The following is a 14,478-nucleotide window of genomic DNA, read 5'->3' as shown; positions in this document are numbered from 1 at the left end:
TTTTTTTTTCTGAATGAGGGTGGTACTGGTGTATTCATATTAAAATGGATTGAGCTATACTCTGATTTGTACACTTCTGTATAAATGTTCTACTTCAATAAAATGTTACTTTTAAAACAAACATTAAATGACATAAATTGTTAATTCAGTCCAACTAAAAATGTGTTCAATCTCTTATTAATCATTTATTGAATTCATATTGTGTGCAGACATTATGGTAGGTTCTAAAGTTACTATATGTGGAAAGCTTCCTGCCTTAAATGAGCCCCCAGTAAAATACATAATTATTATAGAAATTATGTTTTTTCAGTAGCTGATAGGGTTTGGATCTATGTCCCCATCCAAATCTCATCTTGAATCCCCACGTGTTGGGAGAGGGACTGGTGGGAGGTGATTGAATCCTAGCAGGGCGGACTTACCCTTGCTGTTCTTGTGATGGTGAGTGAATTCTCAGGAGATCTGATTATTTGAAGCTCTCGCTCTCGCGCTGGCTCTCGCGCTGGCTCTCGCGCTCTCGCGCTCGCTGTTCTGCTCAGCCACACTAAGATGTGCTTGCCTCCTCTTTGCCTTTCGCTATGATTGTAAGTTTCCAGAAGCCTCGCAGTCATGCTTCCTGTTAAGCCTGAAGAACTGCGAGTCCATTAAACCTCATTTCTTCATAAATTACCCAGTCTTAGGTAGTTCTTTATAGCAGTGAGAAAACGGACTAATACAGTAGCCTAATAAGTACAGTAAGAACTGAAAGAAAGGAGCTAGCAGGAGCTTCTGCGCTGCAGCTCATTTTAGCTATTAGTGACTATGATTGCCTCGGATTAAAAACCAAACAAGCAAAAAAACTTAGTTCTATGGTTTCCTTTACCCTGCTTTCTGTGAAGATATTACATTTGTTAGTTTTTTTCTCTTCGAAGTAATATGGCCTTGTGATGTTTTTACATATAAAATTAGAAAGATAAAATGCACAACCTTTTTTTTTTTTGAGAGTCTCGCTCTGTCGCCCAGGCTGGAGCGCAGTGGCCGGATCTCAGCTCACTGCAAGCTCCGCCTCCCGGGTTTACGCCATTCTCCTGCCTCAGCCTCCCGAGTAGCTGGGACTACAGGCGCCCGCCACAACGCCCGGCTAATTTTTTTTTTTTTTTTTTTTTGTATTTTTAGTAGAGACGGGGTTTCAACGTGTTAGCCAGAATAGTCTCATCTCCTGACCTCGTGATCCGCCTGCCTCAGCTTCCCAAAGTGCTGGGATTACAGGCGTGAGCCACCTTGTCCAGCCAGCACAGCCTTTTTTTACGGTTGCAAATCCACCACCTTGTAACTGCTTGCACCTAGGGCCTGTGTCATCGTTTCCCCCATTTTTGGATCCTCAAAGACTAACCTAGTGTCTGCAACATCTGTCTCTTATACACATCTCTTTTTTTACGGTTGCAAATCCACCACCTTGTAACTGCTTGCACCTAGGGCCTGTGTCATCGTTTCCCCCATTTTTGGATCCTCAAAGACTAACCTAGTGTCTGCCACATTGTTGTACATTATGTGCTATATAATATTTTCGGTAGAAAATATTCATTTGTATTATACTATGTGTAACTTGTTACATTGTATGAAATATATAAAATATAGAGATTAATGATTTTTATCTTTTAGCACTTTATCTGAGAAATAACTTCATACATCTTTATTTTTACTTCATTTAAAATATTTTCAAACAGCAATTTAATAACTTTATAACTATGATTAATGAACTAATAAGTTTATACTTAGGACTAAACATATTTATATTTAAAGAAAACATAGACTTAAAAAGCAAGTGTGTGAGTGTGTTTGTGTGTCCTGAGCACCTGCTTTGTGTCTGACAGTTTGAGCTGCTCATGACAATGTTTAAATTTACATTGTTGTATAGGAAAATAATAAACATGTTAACTAATGAATATATAATTAAAAATGTAGTCATTGATACTTTTGTGAGGACAATAAAATTTAATAATGTGGTAGACAGTGACAGGCCAGGGCAGGGTTGAGGACTCTGCTTTAGCAAGGATATTCAGTGTCACCTCTCTGAGAAACTGACGTTGGCACTGAGACCTGAATGAAGACATGTCAGTCTTAAGCAGGTCTGAGGAAGAGAATTCCAAGTATAAGAGGAAGCTTTGAGACAGATAAAAATTCCTTGTGCTCTGAAAAGAGAATGGAGGCAGGCATTGCTAGAAAATTGTGTGACGGGGTAATTCACGGAGACAAATATTGGTGAGGCAGACAGGACTCGTATACTAAAAGCTTGTAAGTGTGCTAATGATAGTGGCGTATGATTAAAGCATTTTCATAATCTTACATTTTAGAGAGATCACTTGAGCTACTTAGTGATGGGTGGACTTTGGTGCATTTAAGAAGGAAGGTGTTTTTTGGTAATTCAAAAAAATTATAATAATGAAGACATATAGATAAATGCTTTTGCAGTATAAATGGTAGGGCATTCAGATATATTTTGGAAGGGATGCCAACTCGACATTTTGGTAGGTGGGATTTAAGACGTGAAGGAAAAACTGGTCAGGCTATTGGCTGAAATAGCAAGAGCTTATTGAGGGTATGAAGAGGATTTGAGGAGAGAAGATATGTCTCCTTAGGCCATATTAAATTTCAGATTCTTATGAGCTCTTGAAATGGTAATGAGAAGTAACAATTAGATACATTGGTTTATAGCCCAGTGATGAGGAGGATCCCAAAGACAAATTTGTAGTCATAAAATTAAACAATGGGACAGTCTGAGATGTCTAAAAAGGGAGTATAGGCAGAGAAGCAATGAGAATTTACATTTTGTGCAATATGGACAATGGAGAACATGAGAAGATTTTTGCTACAGAACACTTACAAATGGAGCATGCACGGGGCTGGCATCTTTTAAATGAAGAGCTGGGCTTCCAGGCAAGTGAAGGAAATCCTCAGGGGTCAATGTACTGAAAGTAATTGAACAACTGCAGGCTGAATTCCCAGCTGATATTTGGCTGCCCTGAAAATATGGATGGAAGAATAGCCTTGTTGAACTTGGTAAACAAGGGAATTAAATTTTAGTGCCTTCAAATAATAGGTCATGGGTGATGGATCTGTGCAAGTGAAGGAGTTGGATAAAGTAAGGGCACTTAAATGAATAGAAAAATATCTCCCCATGAGCAAAGGCCGAGGCAAGAAAGTGTCTGTCTACATCTGGGAGCTGGGTGAAAGAAAAGCAAGTGAGAACATTCCCAGTCTGGCCTCTTTTCACAATGGCTTGATTTAATCTACACCATCCATGTGTTTTTAGAAGGCCCTAACCGAGGAATAATCATAGAAAAGTTATCCTGCTCTCCTCAAATAGTCTCTGGAGCAATAAACCCTAGACTGAGGCCATACAAGATTCTCACTGAAAAAGTAAGGCTTTTAAAAGTGAACTTACAGAATTATAAAGCACATAAGGAAAATTCAAACATGAATTGGAGTTATCAGAAATAATGAGAAGATTCTGATTTTATCAGCAAAAATTTCAAATAAAGAATTAAATAGAACTCAGATAGTACAATTATGAGATTTATTCTAAGTTTTAAATGGTTAATGGGAACAAAATAAACTAATAGAACACTATCCAAAAAGTGCAGGCAGTTGAAACAGAATCCACCACAACTTTTAAAAATTAAAACTGGATTCATTTCTACTGAAGATTCTACTAATTAAATAGTAGAAAGAGCTAGGGGAAATTCATCAGTGTACCTAAAAATAGAACCCAGAATACGGCACAGAGAGAAAACAAGAGAAAATCTGGAAGAAATATTCAAGTTATGGAAAATAGAATGAGAAATAAAGGAAAGAATGGGGAAAGCAGTATTCAAAAAGATAATGGCAGGTGATCTATAAATTTTAGAACATAGATTTTCAGCTTCAAACAGCACCATAAATCCCACACAACATAAACTCAGAAATAAAACTTTGATTTATTTAAATCATAGTTTACTCAAATTGGAAGGAGAAATTAAAGGCGTGGCATGCTTTTTGTCAAACAAATGTATTCTATAGGGACAGCATCTGCAAATAGCTTTCCTTCCCCTTTAGATTCCAAGGGGTTACTAATACTTTTTGTTCAAGGCCAAGCTGTCCATCTGTGCTGTTGGTCTCAACCTCTTCTGTCCTCTTCAAGACATAGTTTTACTCGTATCACTTCCATTTTTGACATCTTTATTCACTATCTTTTTTCCTTCCTTATCTTTTTAGCCTGTAGACATCATTAATCCTCCTCCAATATAAAATGAAAGTTTTGATTTCATCCTATTTGTACTTTCAGCAAATCACTCAATAGTTCCCTTTTATTCTTATTAAAAATTACACATAGTTAGCAATATTTGCTAGATTATTAGTAATATTTCCTTCACTATTAATCATTGTTTTGACATAAAGCAGTCTGGCTTCTTAAATCCCATGCTACCAAAATTAATCTTACTTAAGTGCAAAAAAAGACCTTTCTTCCTGAATCCATAAGGTCATTTTTCAGTCCTGTGGTAGGCCATTTTTTTCTCTCTTTCTTTCTACATGTTACCCAAGCATTTGTGTCTATGCCCTCTTTGATGCTATCCCTTTTTGAGATTCAGGATGCCATTCTCTTGCTTCTTCCGGTTCTTCCTTTAACTCTGTGAAATGTTCTTTTCAGTAATCCTAGAGCAGCTGATATATCTCTGCTGTCCCTGATTAGTTTAGGGTACCAATCTCAGCCCATTTATACCCTTGCTCCATCTCCTGTCCCAGAAATTTCACCTGGTCCCCTTATTTTAACAAGTACTATAACATTTTTTGACTCTTTAATCTCGACATTCTCTAGCTCTACCAACAGTATCATTTTAAGTATCTGCTCTCTCCCCTAACTTACATCCTGCACTGTTATCCACCAAGTTACCTGTTTTGGGCATGGTTCTATATCCCTCTCTCCTAGCTCACTGCCAGCATCTTACTAACTTCTTTAAATATCTCTCCTATGGGTACTTTTCTTTCTCTCTATTTCAATTACCAATAAAATAAACCAGGCCCCTATTGTCTCATGATGGGAACACTATTTTCTTTCAGCAGCTTAAAAACATTTCATAGGTTCCCTACCAGCTATTAGATAATCCATGCTTCCAGAATGATAGATTGGACACTGTAAATTGTCACCTGCTCAACTTCAGATTCATCTCTTATTATTCCTTCCATGATCTTAGTCTGTTTTATGGTACTATAACAGAATACCTGAAGTTGGGTAATTTATAAAGAAAAGAGGTTTATTCAGTCCATGGTTCTGCAGGCTTGGAAGTTTAAGAGAATGATGCCATCCTGGCTAGGGCTTTCATGCTGCATCAGAACATGCTGGAGAAGGTCAAAGGGGAAGCAAACAGGTACAAAGACACAAAACTTGAGAGGCATCCTGGTTTTATAACAACCCACTGTCATGGGAACTAATTAATTCCCATATAAACTAATCCGATCTCACCAAAGCAAGAGCTCACTATAGCGAGAGCAGCACCAAACCATTCATGAGGGATTTGCCACCATGATTGAAACTCTTCCTGCTGGGCCCCACCCCGTAACACTGTCACATTGGGGATCAAATGTCAACGTGGGTTTTAACAGTGACAAACTATTTCTAAACCCTAACCATCCTTATGTTCTAGCCTATTAAAATGCTTATGCATCTGAACTCATATTGTTTCAGCTTCAGTTTGGTCTCCAATATTCTTCTGATAGGTATTTACTTTTTCTTCCTCCTCATTCCACCTGCTCCTCCTCTTCCTTCTCTTCCTCTTCTTCTTCAGCATGTTTTTAAAACTGATTAATTGACCCTTCATACAATAGCTCAGACATTAACTATTCCCTGAAGCTCGTCCTCTTGGTAACTCATCTTCCCCTGTCTACAAACCAAAACAGTGTTAAGTGCCTCTTCCATTACTGTACTTATTATTGCACTGGAATCTGTTTTTTGTTTCCTTTTTCCTTCATGAGAGTATAAACTTGTTTCCATTTATCTTCATGTATCAGTCACCTAGCACAGCTGTTGACATATAATCAATGCTCAATAAGTATCCATTTAACTAACTTTCCTTGGTTCCATACTTCCCTTTTAGCACTTTTCACATTATGTACAGTTACTGCCAGTTTGCTTATTTGTTGCTTCCTGTCTGGCCTGAGCTGCTTACTTGCGTTCATTGTGTGTATCTGTGTGTGTGTGTGTGTGTGTGTGTGTGTGTGTGTGTGTGTTTCTCAATAGGTGTTGAACAAATGACATAATGAATGATAGCTAAATATAAAAGTTTATTCTTAGTTCTTCCTTTGCTTCAGTATCTCTGTCCTCCTATTCTCTGTGCTATATATTCTGATGTCAGATCCACTTGTGTCTTTTTCTGTTCCAAAGCAAGACTAATGATTATTTTTCTTATGTTTTTTCCGTCTCCTCACTGAAGCAGAGAACACTATAAAGAATCATGCAGTCTTTATATACTATTTTAATTAACAAAAAACTGTTTATTGAATCGTTTGTGTTATTCAGTGCAGGTAAGCAGTATGTATATATTACCCTCAATTTATTTAATCTAGATTACAACTTTGATGATAGGTATTATTAAATTAATCTTACAGATGATAAGGAAATTCAGTATGAAACCTTCCTCCCCGATTACATAAGAAGCAATCAGGATTTGAATACAGGTCTACTTAACCCCAAAATTTATGTTCTTTCCACTTAGCAACACAGCCTCTTCTCTTCTGTTAGTTAAGTCTTGATTCCTATTTCTGACATGTTACAGAAGATTTTGGACACAAAACCTACTTCAAAAAAAAACAAAAGCTTATGGTTTAACTTAATTCTCCATCTCTACATTTGACTATATCCATTGTTTATCTCAGAAAACTCTGTTTGTCTTACTCTCTCCTTTATTTATTATCTTTTTTAACTCTACCATTTATCTGAATCACCTTCCCCTTAGTGCCAGTTTCTCTTTTTCCACAAGTCCAAACATAATTTAATGGTTAAAAAGCAAATCACCGATTTCATAAGTCTAGTGAATATCCCCATGAAACATCCTCAAATTGGAACTGTTATATACACTAAAATTCCACTAGAAAACTATCTCAACATATGATGTCATTCCAAGACTGTTACACTATTTAAATAAATTACATAATTACTGCAATATATGATACACTGTTCATATATAGTTTACCTTCAGAATGCCAACATTAAAACCCAGATGCCATATTTGTTAAGAGACTTTGTTCAGTTATCCTATACATACAAATATTTGCCAGACCTTTTTGTAACAATGATGATGATACGATTATTTACCTTGCAGAAGCAGTTTATAATTTGATAATTTTGTCTTTCAAACAAATGAGCATCCATTAGAAATAGACCCTTTACATTTGGGACATTCGACTTGAGCAAACAATTTTACTTGATTACTTATTCACATGATAGGCAGGCTTCAAAAACCTAAGTCAAGGAAAATGAGCTTGTTAAAAATGATTTGAAATTGATTAACTTAGATTTAGTTTGCTTGAAATTAACTATGTGGTATGAATTTCTATATAGTCATTTTCTTACATTCAAGCTCTGTAAAATATTCTAAATATCTATTTCTAGTGTTCAACTGTATCTCAAGCAAGACAATACCATTGTAATTGCAGTGAGCCAAAAATGGGGTTGGTAATTGAGGGAAATGAGCAAAAAAGCTATTGAACAATGTAGAGATATATTGGCATATTTTATGAAGTTTGTTTTTTAAGAAGTAACAGTGTGGTGATTTATTTGTAGAGATAGCAATTTGAATATTACTGAAGTTGTTAAATAGCCTGGAATACCTAGAATGAATCCACAGGGTACTGTGTTTTTCATACCCATTTAGCTATGTCTTACCAGCCTATTAATTTGAGTTGCTTCACAGAATTGTCAAATACTTCTTTTTCCAGCATTGCGCAACAAACTTTTGAATCAATGTTTTAAATGATTTTACTTTTGTTTTTTTTTAAATTTTTTTCAGACATTAAAAGAGAAAAGTATACAAATCATGCGTTAAAATGATATATATATCATCTAAAATTAACTACTCACCCACATGTTAGCCCACTTTAAACTTTTTTTCCAAGAGTTAAATACTAAAAATAAATTATACTTTCTATTCCTACTTTCTCCCTCTGCAGAGGCATTGAAATGTGAATTTGGGTGATACAGTCCATGAAAGAACCTAGACTTTCAATCCATTTGCTTTCTCATTTTCAACAGTCTTTTCTCCCATCCTACACCAACCACCTTCTCTTATAGTTTTACTCAGTTTTTGTCATTTCCAAAAATTGAGTTACTTCATGTTCTCAATTTTAAGCATCCACTCACAGATAACCAACACCTCTTTTTCTAGCTCACTCTACTAGCACCCCCACTCCAACAAATATTTGACCCTATGATGACCAATCTGTCATCCTTACTACATTTATTTATCCCGCTTTATTGTCCTTCTTTCCAAACCTAGTTACTTTGGATCAAAATAAGCACATATTTAAATAACATTCAAGACTGTGTTTTTATGACTTGAAAAGCCCTATCCCTAACTAAACCAGCAGTTTTCTTCATTGAACTTTTCCTAGCAGCTGAATGTGGCTAAAATAAAGCACAAGTGTGCTAAGTATTCTCACGGGGTGGATCCTGGTTTGGTGGGCCCTAGAAGTTACAGTATACGGGGGCAGTAGATAAAAGAAAACAGTGTTATGAATACAAAATGCCCAGTCACTTGAATACCACTTGACATAGGAGACCTTATATTAGAAAGAGAGAATGATCTTCGTCAACTTTGATTAAAACACCCTGTTTCTACAAACTTTATAAAACCATATCACCATGTGAAAACACTGCTAGGGAGACACTCAAAGGACTTTGTAAGGGGCTGGGGCCAATTAGAGGCCCTCATGTTTAAGCTTCATTAACAGCACAATAAATTTACTTCTGAATAGAACTTAAATTCTGTGACCATAAATCTCAAGTGATGTTCAGCACGACCAAGAAATTTCTAAACAATTCCACTTTTCTCATGACCATTTTATATCTTCTCCCTCTCTTCAATCCTAATACCCATATTACCCTCATTTTAAACTAATCATCCTCTTCATAGGGAGTATAGATATAATGAATGAGAATTATCTTAATCTCTTACCAGCTTACTGGTGCACAATACGACTATCTCCTTTTTCCCATGAGTCATTATTCATCGTTAGCAGCACATGAGCTTTGCATAATATTGTTCATTATATAAAGTATGAAAACACAAAATAAACTGTATTTATTTAGTCCTGTAACTCATCTCTTTCTATATATTTTGTAGCAAAACTTTAAAAAATAAACACATCTATTTCTGTGAACTCACAGTTAATTCTCTATTGAATCCACTCCACCAGGCTTTTCTCAGGGTCATATTCTGAATTCAATGTCAATTTTTCTCCTTAATTTGAAGGTTTTTTTAAAAATTGTTTTCTGATTTAGTTTTGCTTGGTAGGACATCTGATGACATTTTGAATATAATTTCTTTGTAAATAATTTGTCTTTTCTCTCTGGGAACTTCAGAATTTTCTCTTCTTATTTAAGAGTTCTGAAATTTCACAATTTTGTTTGTAGCTATGTGTGTGTGTAATTTTTTCAGCTTAGCACTAAGTAAGACTTTTCAATTTGATGATCCTTGTTGGGTTTTGGTACTGAAATTTTTCAGGTATAGTTTTGCTATATACACCTGCTACCTATCTATCCTATTTCCTGTCCTGTGATGTACTGATAGGAGTCTGATAGTTGATTTGTGAATTGCTGCTTGTAATTCTGCATTTTTATTACATATTTTGAGAATATATAGTCAGAGGCATTGAAGTAAATAAATATTTCATTTCTTGTTGAATTGTTTTCTTTTATTATCTACTTTTACCTTGTTTCTTATTCATGATTTTCTTATTAAATTACATTTTGTGATATTACTGTTGCTACACTAATGTTTATTTTCAGATTTTTGAGTGGTTTAGTCCCCAGTCTTTATTTTTTAGGCAGCAGTGAATCTTATTTTTTAAACATAATCTGATGATATTAGTAGGTGTACTTTAGACATGTGTATTATGATAAGCCTAATTAGTGACGCTAGTTTTAAAACGTGTTTAGCTAATTATAGACATTTTAAATAAATCTGGAATTATTTAGTTTTTCTATTCTCCTCCTGAGCATTACACATATTTTTGCAAAAAATAAATTACTATTGAACATCTTTACACTTGTCCTATTTTTAAAATCGTTATCTGGTGCCTTTGTTTCACTTTTAAATAATAATTTTTCACAATCAATACATATATTTGCTGACATTTCTCATTCATTTTTGTCTTTATATCTTCTTGTTTATTCTTTTTGTTCACTTTCCAGTGGCTAAAATGATTCTTTAATAGTTATTTGAATAAAGGCTTTCTGGTAAATTTTCTTAAGCTACGCCAATTTAGCTCATCAATCTTGAATAATAATTTGGCAATGTATGGAACTATAGCTTCACATTTATTTTTGCTTATATTTGAAGATAATAATTTTCTTTTGGCATTTATTACATCACTTTGTATGTCCTTAATAAGTATCTTTAATATTCTACTGTTTTATCACAATATCTTTAGCTATAGATTTTTTATTTTTATAATGTTTAGTAGTCACAACTAATTTTGTCATCTGGTCTGTGGTCCTATTTTTTTCTCAAGTCTAGAAATTTCTCTCATTTTTAAACTAATCTTCTTCATAGGGAGTATAGAACATTTCTGTAGTCTTTACACAACATATCTTATTATCGTTCCTTTTGTAAATCAAGGGGAATGTCGCTTAACACATGTTCAAACACACCACACATTCATCCCGCTCCACTTAATGCATGGACTGTTTTTTCCACAAAACAAATACATGTATAAACATGCACACATAAATACACATACATACACAAAGATTAACACACATATACACATATGTACAAGTAAACACAAAAAGTATATATACACAAACACAAATATGCATGTGTACACAAACGTAAGTATACATAGACTCAAAAGTATACACATACTATGTACAGACACAAACATGCCACACCTATATATTGTGTGTGGTTACACGCACACATACACACCCCCTCCACATTTTTTGTGCTGCTTTTTGAGTGAATACCTTAGTACTTCATTCCTACCTATTAATCCAAAACTCTCTTTGAGTCTTCTCAGTTTGGAGCTTTTTGGTTTTATTTCAAAACTATTTTAATTATTTCTGTCCATATTTCTTTTCATTATTCCTTATAATTTATTGTCTTCCCCATCTATCTATTTTTGTCTAACTTCTGCTGTGTGTCAAAATTTCTTTTCCTTTTACAAAATTAGTGATTCCTTTACTTAGATATTTGAGCATTTTAAATATACTTATTTTAAGTTCTTTGTCAGAATGTTTCATAAAATCAGTATCACCTAAAGTGGTTTGGGTTCACACTCTGATTGCTGGGTCTTTGGAAACAAGATATATCTTAGTATGTTTTGGTGTCTTTTTTGAGGCGTCCCATTCTAAATAAGCAGGTCTCTTTTCTCTATCTTTGTCTCTCTCTCTCTCTCTCTCTCTCACACACACACACACACACACACACGTAACACACTCACATACATACATATACACCCCTGTCTTTCTGTCATACACACACATCTTCTTGTTTATCTCTTTCCAATTGAAATTATGTCATTGCTTCTACCTCACCCTACTTGGTTCCAATTCACCAATCTTTAAATTCTTCCATTTATGGTCATCTTTTCTGATTCCCAGTGATCATACAAAGATGATATTGGGGATAACATTATTGCAGTTACTGATTCAATAGGCAACTTGGTTGAGTTATTGGTCTCAGGATCCGTTCTCCTCAATGCCTTTGCTCCTTGCTCTCTATGTGTCTTTAGCCCCAGTCAGTGAATGATCCTTCCACATCAAGCACAGCTCATGCAAAGCCCTGCCATGAGTCAGTGAACCTCGCACTTGTCACTCAACTGGTGCAATACCTGCAGCTTGTTTTATGCTGCTTCTCCTCTATTCATGCTTTGATTTTCGACCCCATTTCTATTCTACAGAGATGGTTACCTTCTTTGTGAGCCTAGCTATGTCTCCTGCTTGCCTGAATGTATGTTTATTCTTATTTCTACATCATTCTTTCATCCTATTTTGGAATAGGTGGAAATGAAGGATCAATGCAGCTCATCATCAGCTGATTTGGCCACACTATTTCAATCTTCTCTGTGTTCTGTGAAGTGAAAGCTAATCATATGTATTCACCCCAACCTCTTGAATAGTGCTACTTGAATGAAGTGTGGTCTGCAACCAAGTGTCATCAACCTGGGAGCTATTCTCAGACCCATCCAGCATCTACTGAACCACATTCTGAGAGTGAAGCCTAGGAATCTGTGACTTTCAAGGCTCTCCCTGTGATTTTTACATATATACAAGCTTTAGATAGTGCTCCAGATAATATCTGTAGTTTGCTTTCTGGTTGCATGTTAGAATCATGTGGGGTGCTTAAAAATAGTGACGCTGGAGCTTTACCCCAGATTGATTGTATATTATTATAAGCCTAGTAATCCATCCAGAATTTTTGGAAGCACCAAGTTTTATTAAATGCTTTGCAGGTTATTATAATGTGGAGTTAGTGTTGAGAACCATTGCTTTATTCAAGTAGTTCTCAACAGGGATGATTTTGTACCTTCAGGGATTTTTGGCAGTGACTGGAGACATTTTTGGCTGCTGCAACTGAGACAGTGCTGCTGGCATCTAGTGGGAGATGCTGCAGAATATGTTACAACACACAGGACATCCCCCCTACAAAAAGAATTGTGCCACCACAAATGTCAATAATATTGAAGTTGAGAAAGTTTGCTGTCTTATATGCTTTGGTTTTTGTTTAGGCTTTTCCATTGAACATATTCTCCAGTAAAAACACCTTTATGGAATTCACAAATTGAAATGGAAAGGAGTATAAAAGGGATTTTGAATATTCAAAAAACCAAGCACCTGGATTCCCCAAGCCGTTCTTATTGATGCTCTTATGCTTCTGAAATTGGAAACAGCCTGACAATTAGGGGTAACCATCAGAAGCAGCAGAATAAATGGAGTCCTAGGACACATGTTCCGTCTTCAAGTTTCAGCTAATTATCCCGCAATTTTGTATTTTTGACAACATAAAATATGATCTTATGCCTTTTTGCTGTTATTAAATATGTTTGTCTCACTATATACTCAATAATCATATTAATATTTTGCTTTACTTTTACAGTATAAGGAAAAAATCACAATATGAATCTGAAATAAAATCTTTGACCATGATGAAGTTAAAGAATGAGAAACATCTCAAGAGCCTCTATAGGGAGGCTTATCGCATTGGTACTGTTTTCCACCTAACCAAACACAAGACAGAGGAAATGGAAGATAAAATAGCAGAAGTGAGAAGAAAGTTCAAGGTTGTGTATCTTTGTGTTCCTCTTACTCATGATGAAAAAAGAGTAATTTACCTGAATTGTATTGATTTAATCTTGATAATTAGATTTTAATTTAAGGGTTAATAGTCTTTTCAAAAACTCACTTCTTATAAATGAGAAGAAAACCACCTCTCTCCAAAGGCTCAGCTTGAATAGAAGAGGATGAGGGCTCAATGTAGTTAATCCACAATTGTTTCCACTTTCTGCTATTATCAACCATAAACTACTTGGAGCACCAGGAGTGTGGTGCTCAGTTCAGCTTTATTGTATATATCTAACACATAATAATGTCTGCCTATAGTAGGAAGAAGGTATTCTGAGAGGTGTTTGTCTATCTTATGTAATGTGAGAATAGAAAGTACCTCTAGTAGGCCTATGAGTTGTTGAATTCTAGAGTACCTGGAAATCTGTAGACTACATTTCTGCAGGAATAATTGCTCACATGCTTCAAACCCACTCCTAAGTGAGAGATGTATTGGATAGCAGCTCTCTGCCATTTGTGGTAGAGGCTTTGTATTAGTCCGTTCTCACGCCGCTGTGAAGAAATACCTGAGACTTAGTAATTTATAAGGAAAAGAGGTTTAATTGACTCAGTTCTGCATGGCTGGGGAGGCCTCAGGAAACTTACAATTATGGCAGAAGGCACCTCTTCACAGGGTGGCAGGAATGAGAATGAGAGCCAAGCAAATGGGGAATCCCCTTATAAAACCATCAAATCATGTGAGAACTTACTCACTATCATGAGAATAGCACGGGGGAACTGCCCCATGATTCAATTATCTACACCTGGTCCCACCCTTGACATGTGGGGATTATTACAATTCAAGGTGTGATTTGGGTATGGATACAAAGCCAAACCATATCAGACTTGCAAAGTCCACCCCACTTTACTGCACCTGCAGGGCCACTTCAACAGGCTGATTTCATCCGTCTCAGACACATACGTGTCTC

The 14,478-nt window shown here is 35.6% G+C and overlaps 1 protein-coding gene across 3 annotated transcripts in view; it reads left to right on the top strand.

Moving 5' to 3' along the window:
* The window catches only part of CCDC178 (coiled-coil domain containing 178), a 542,262-nt gene that overhangs the window by 186,825 nt on the left and 340,959 nt on the right, over window positions 1-14,478 (top strand). For all 3 annotated transcript variants that reach the window (XM_011974390.1, XM_011974388.1, XM_011974389.1), the window contains exon 15: window positions 13,326-13,509. In XM_011974390.1, the coding sequence (XP_011829780.1) occupies window positions 13,326-13,509 (184 nt within the window). The remainder of the gene's footprint in view (window positions 1-13,325; window positions 13,510-14,478) is intronic.

Source organism: Mandrillus leucophaeus, unplaced genomic scaffold (assembly GCF_000951045.1).
Source record: "Mandrillus leucophaeus isolate KB7577 unplaced genomic scaffold, Mleu.le_1.0 Scaffold145, whole genome shotgun sequence".
Taxonomy (NCBI): Eukaryota; Metazoa; Chordata; class Mammalia; order Primates; family Cercopithecidae; genus Mandrillus; species Mandrillus leucophaeus.
The sequence above is the reverse complement of the archived record's forward strand: the minus strand, read 5'-3'. Positions and strand labels throughout refer to the sequence as shown.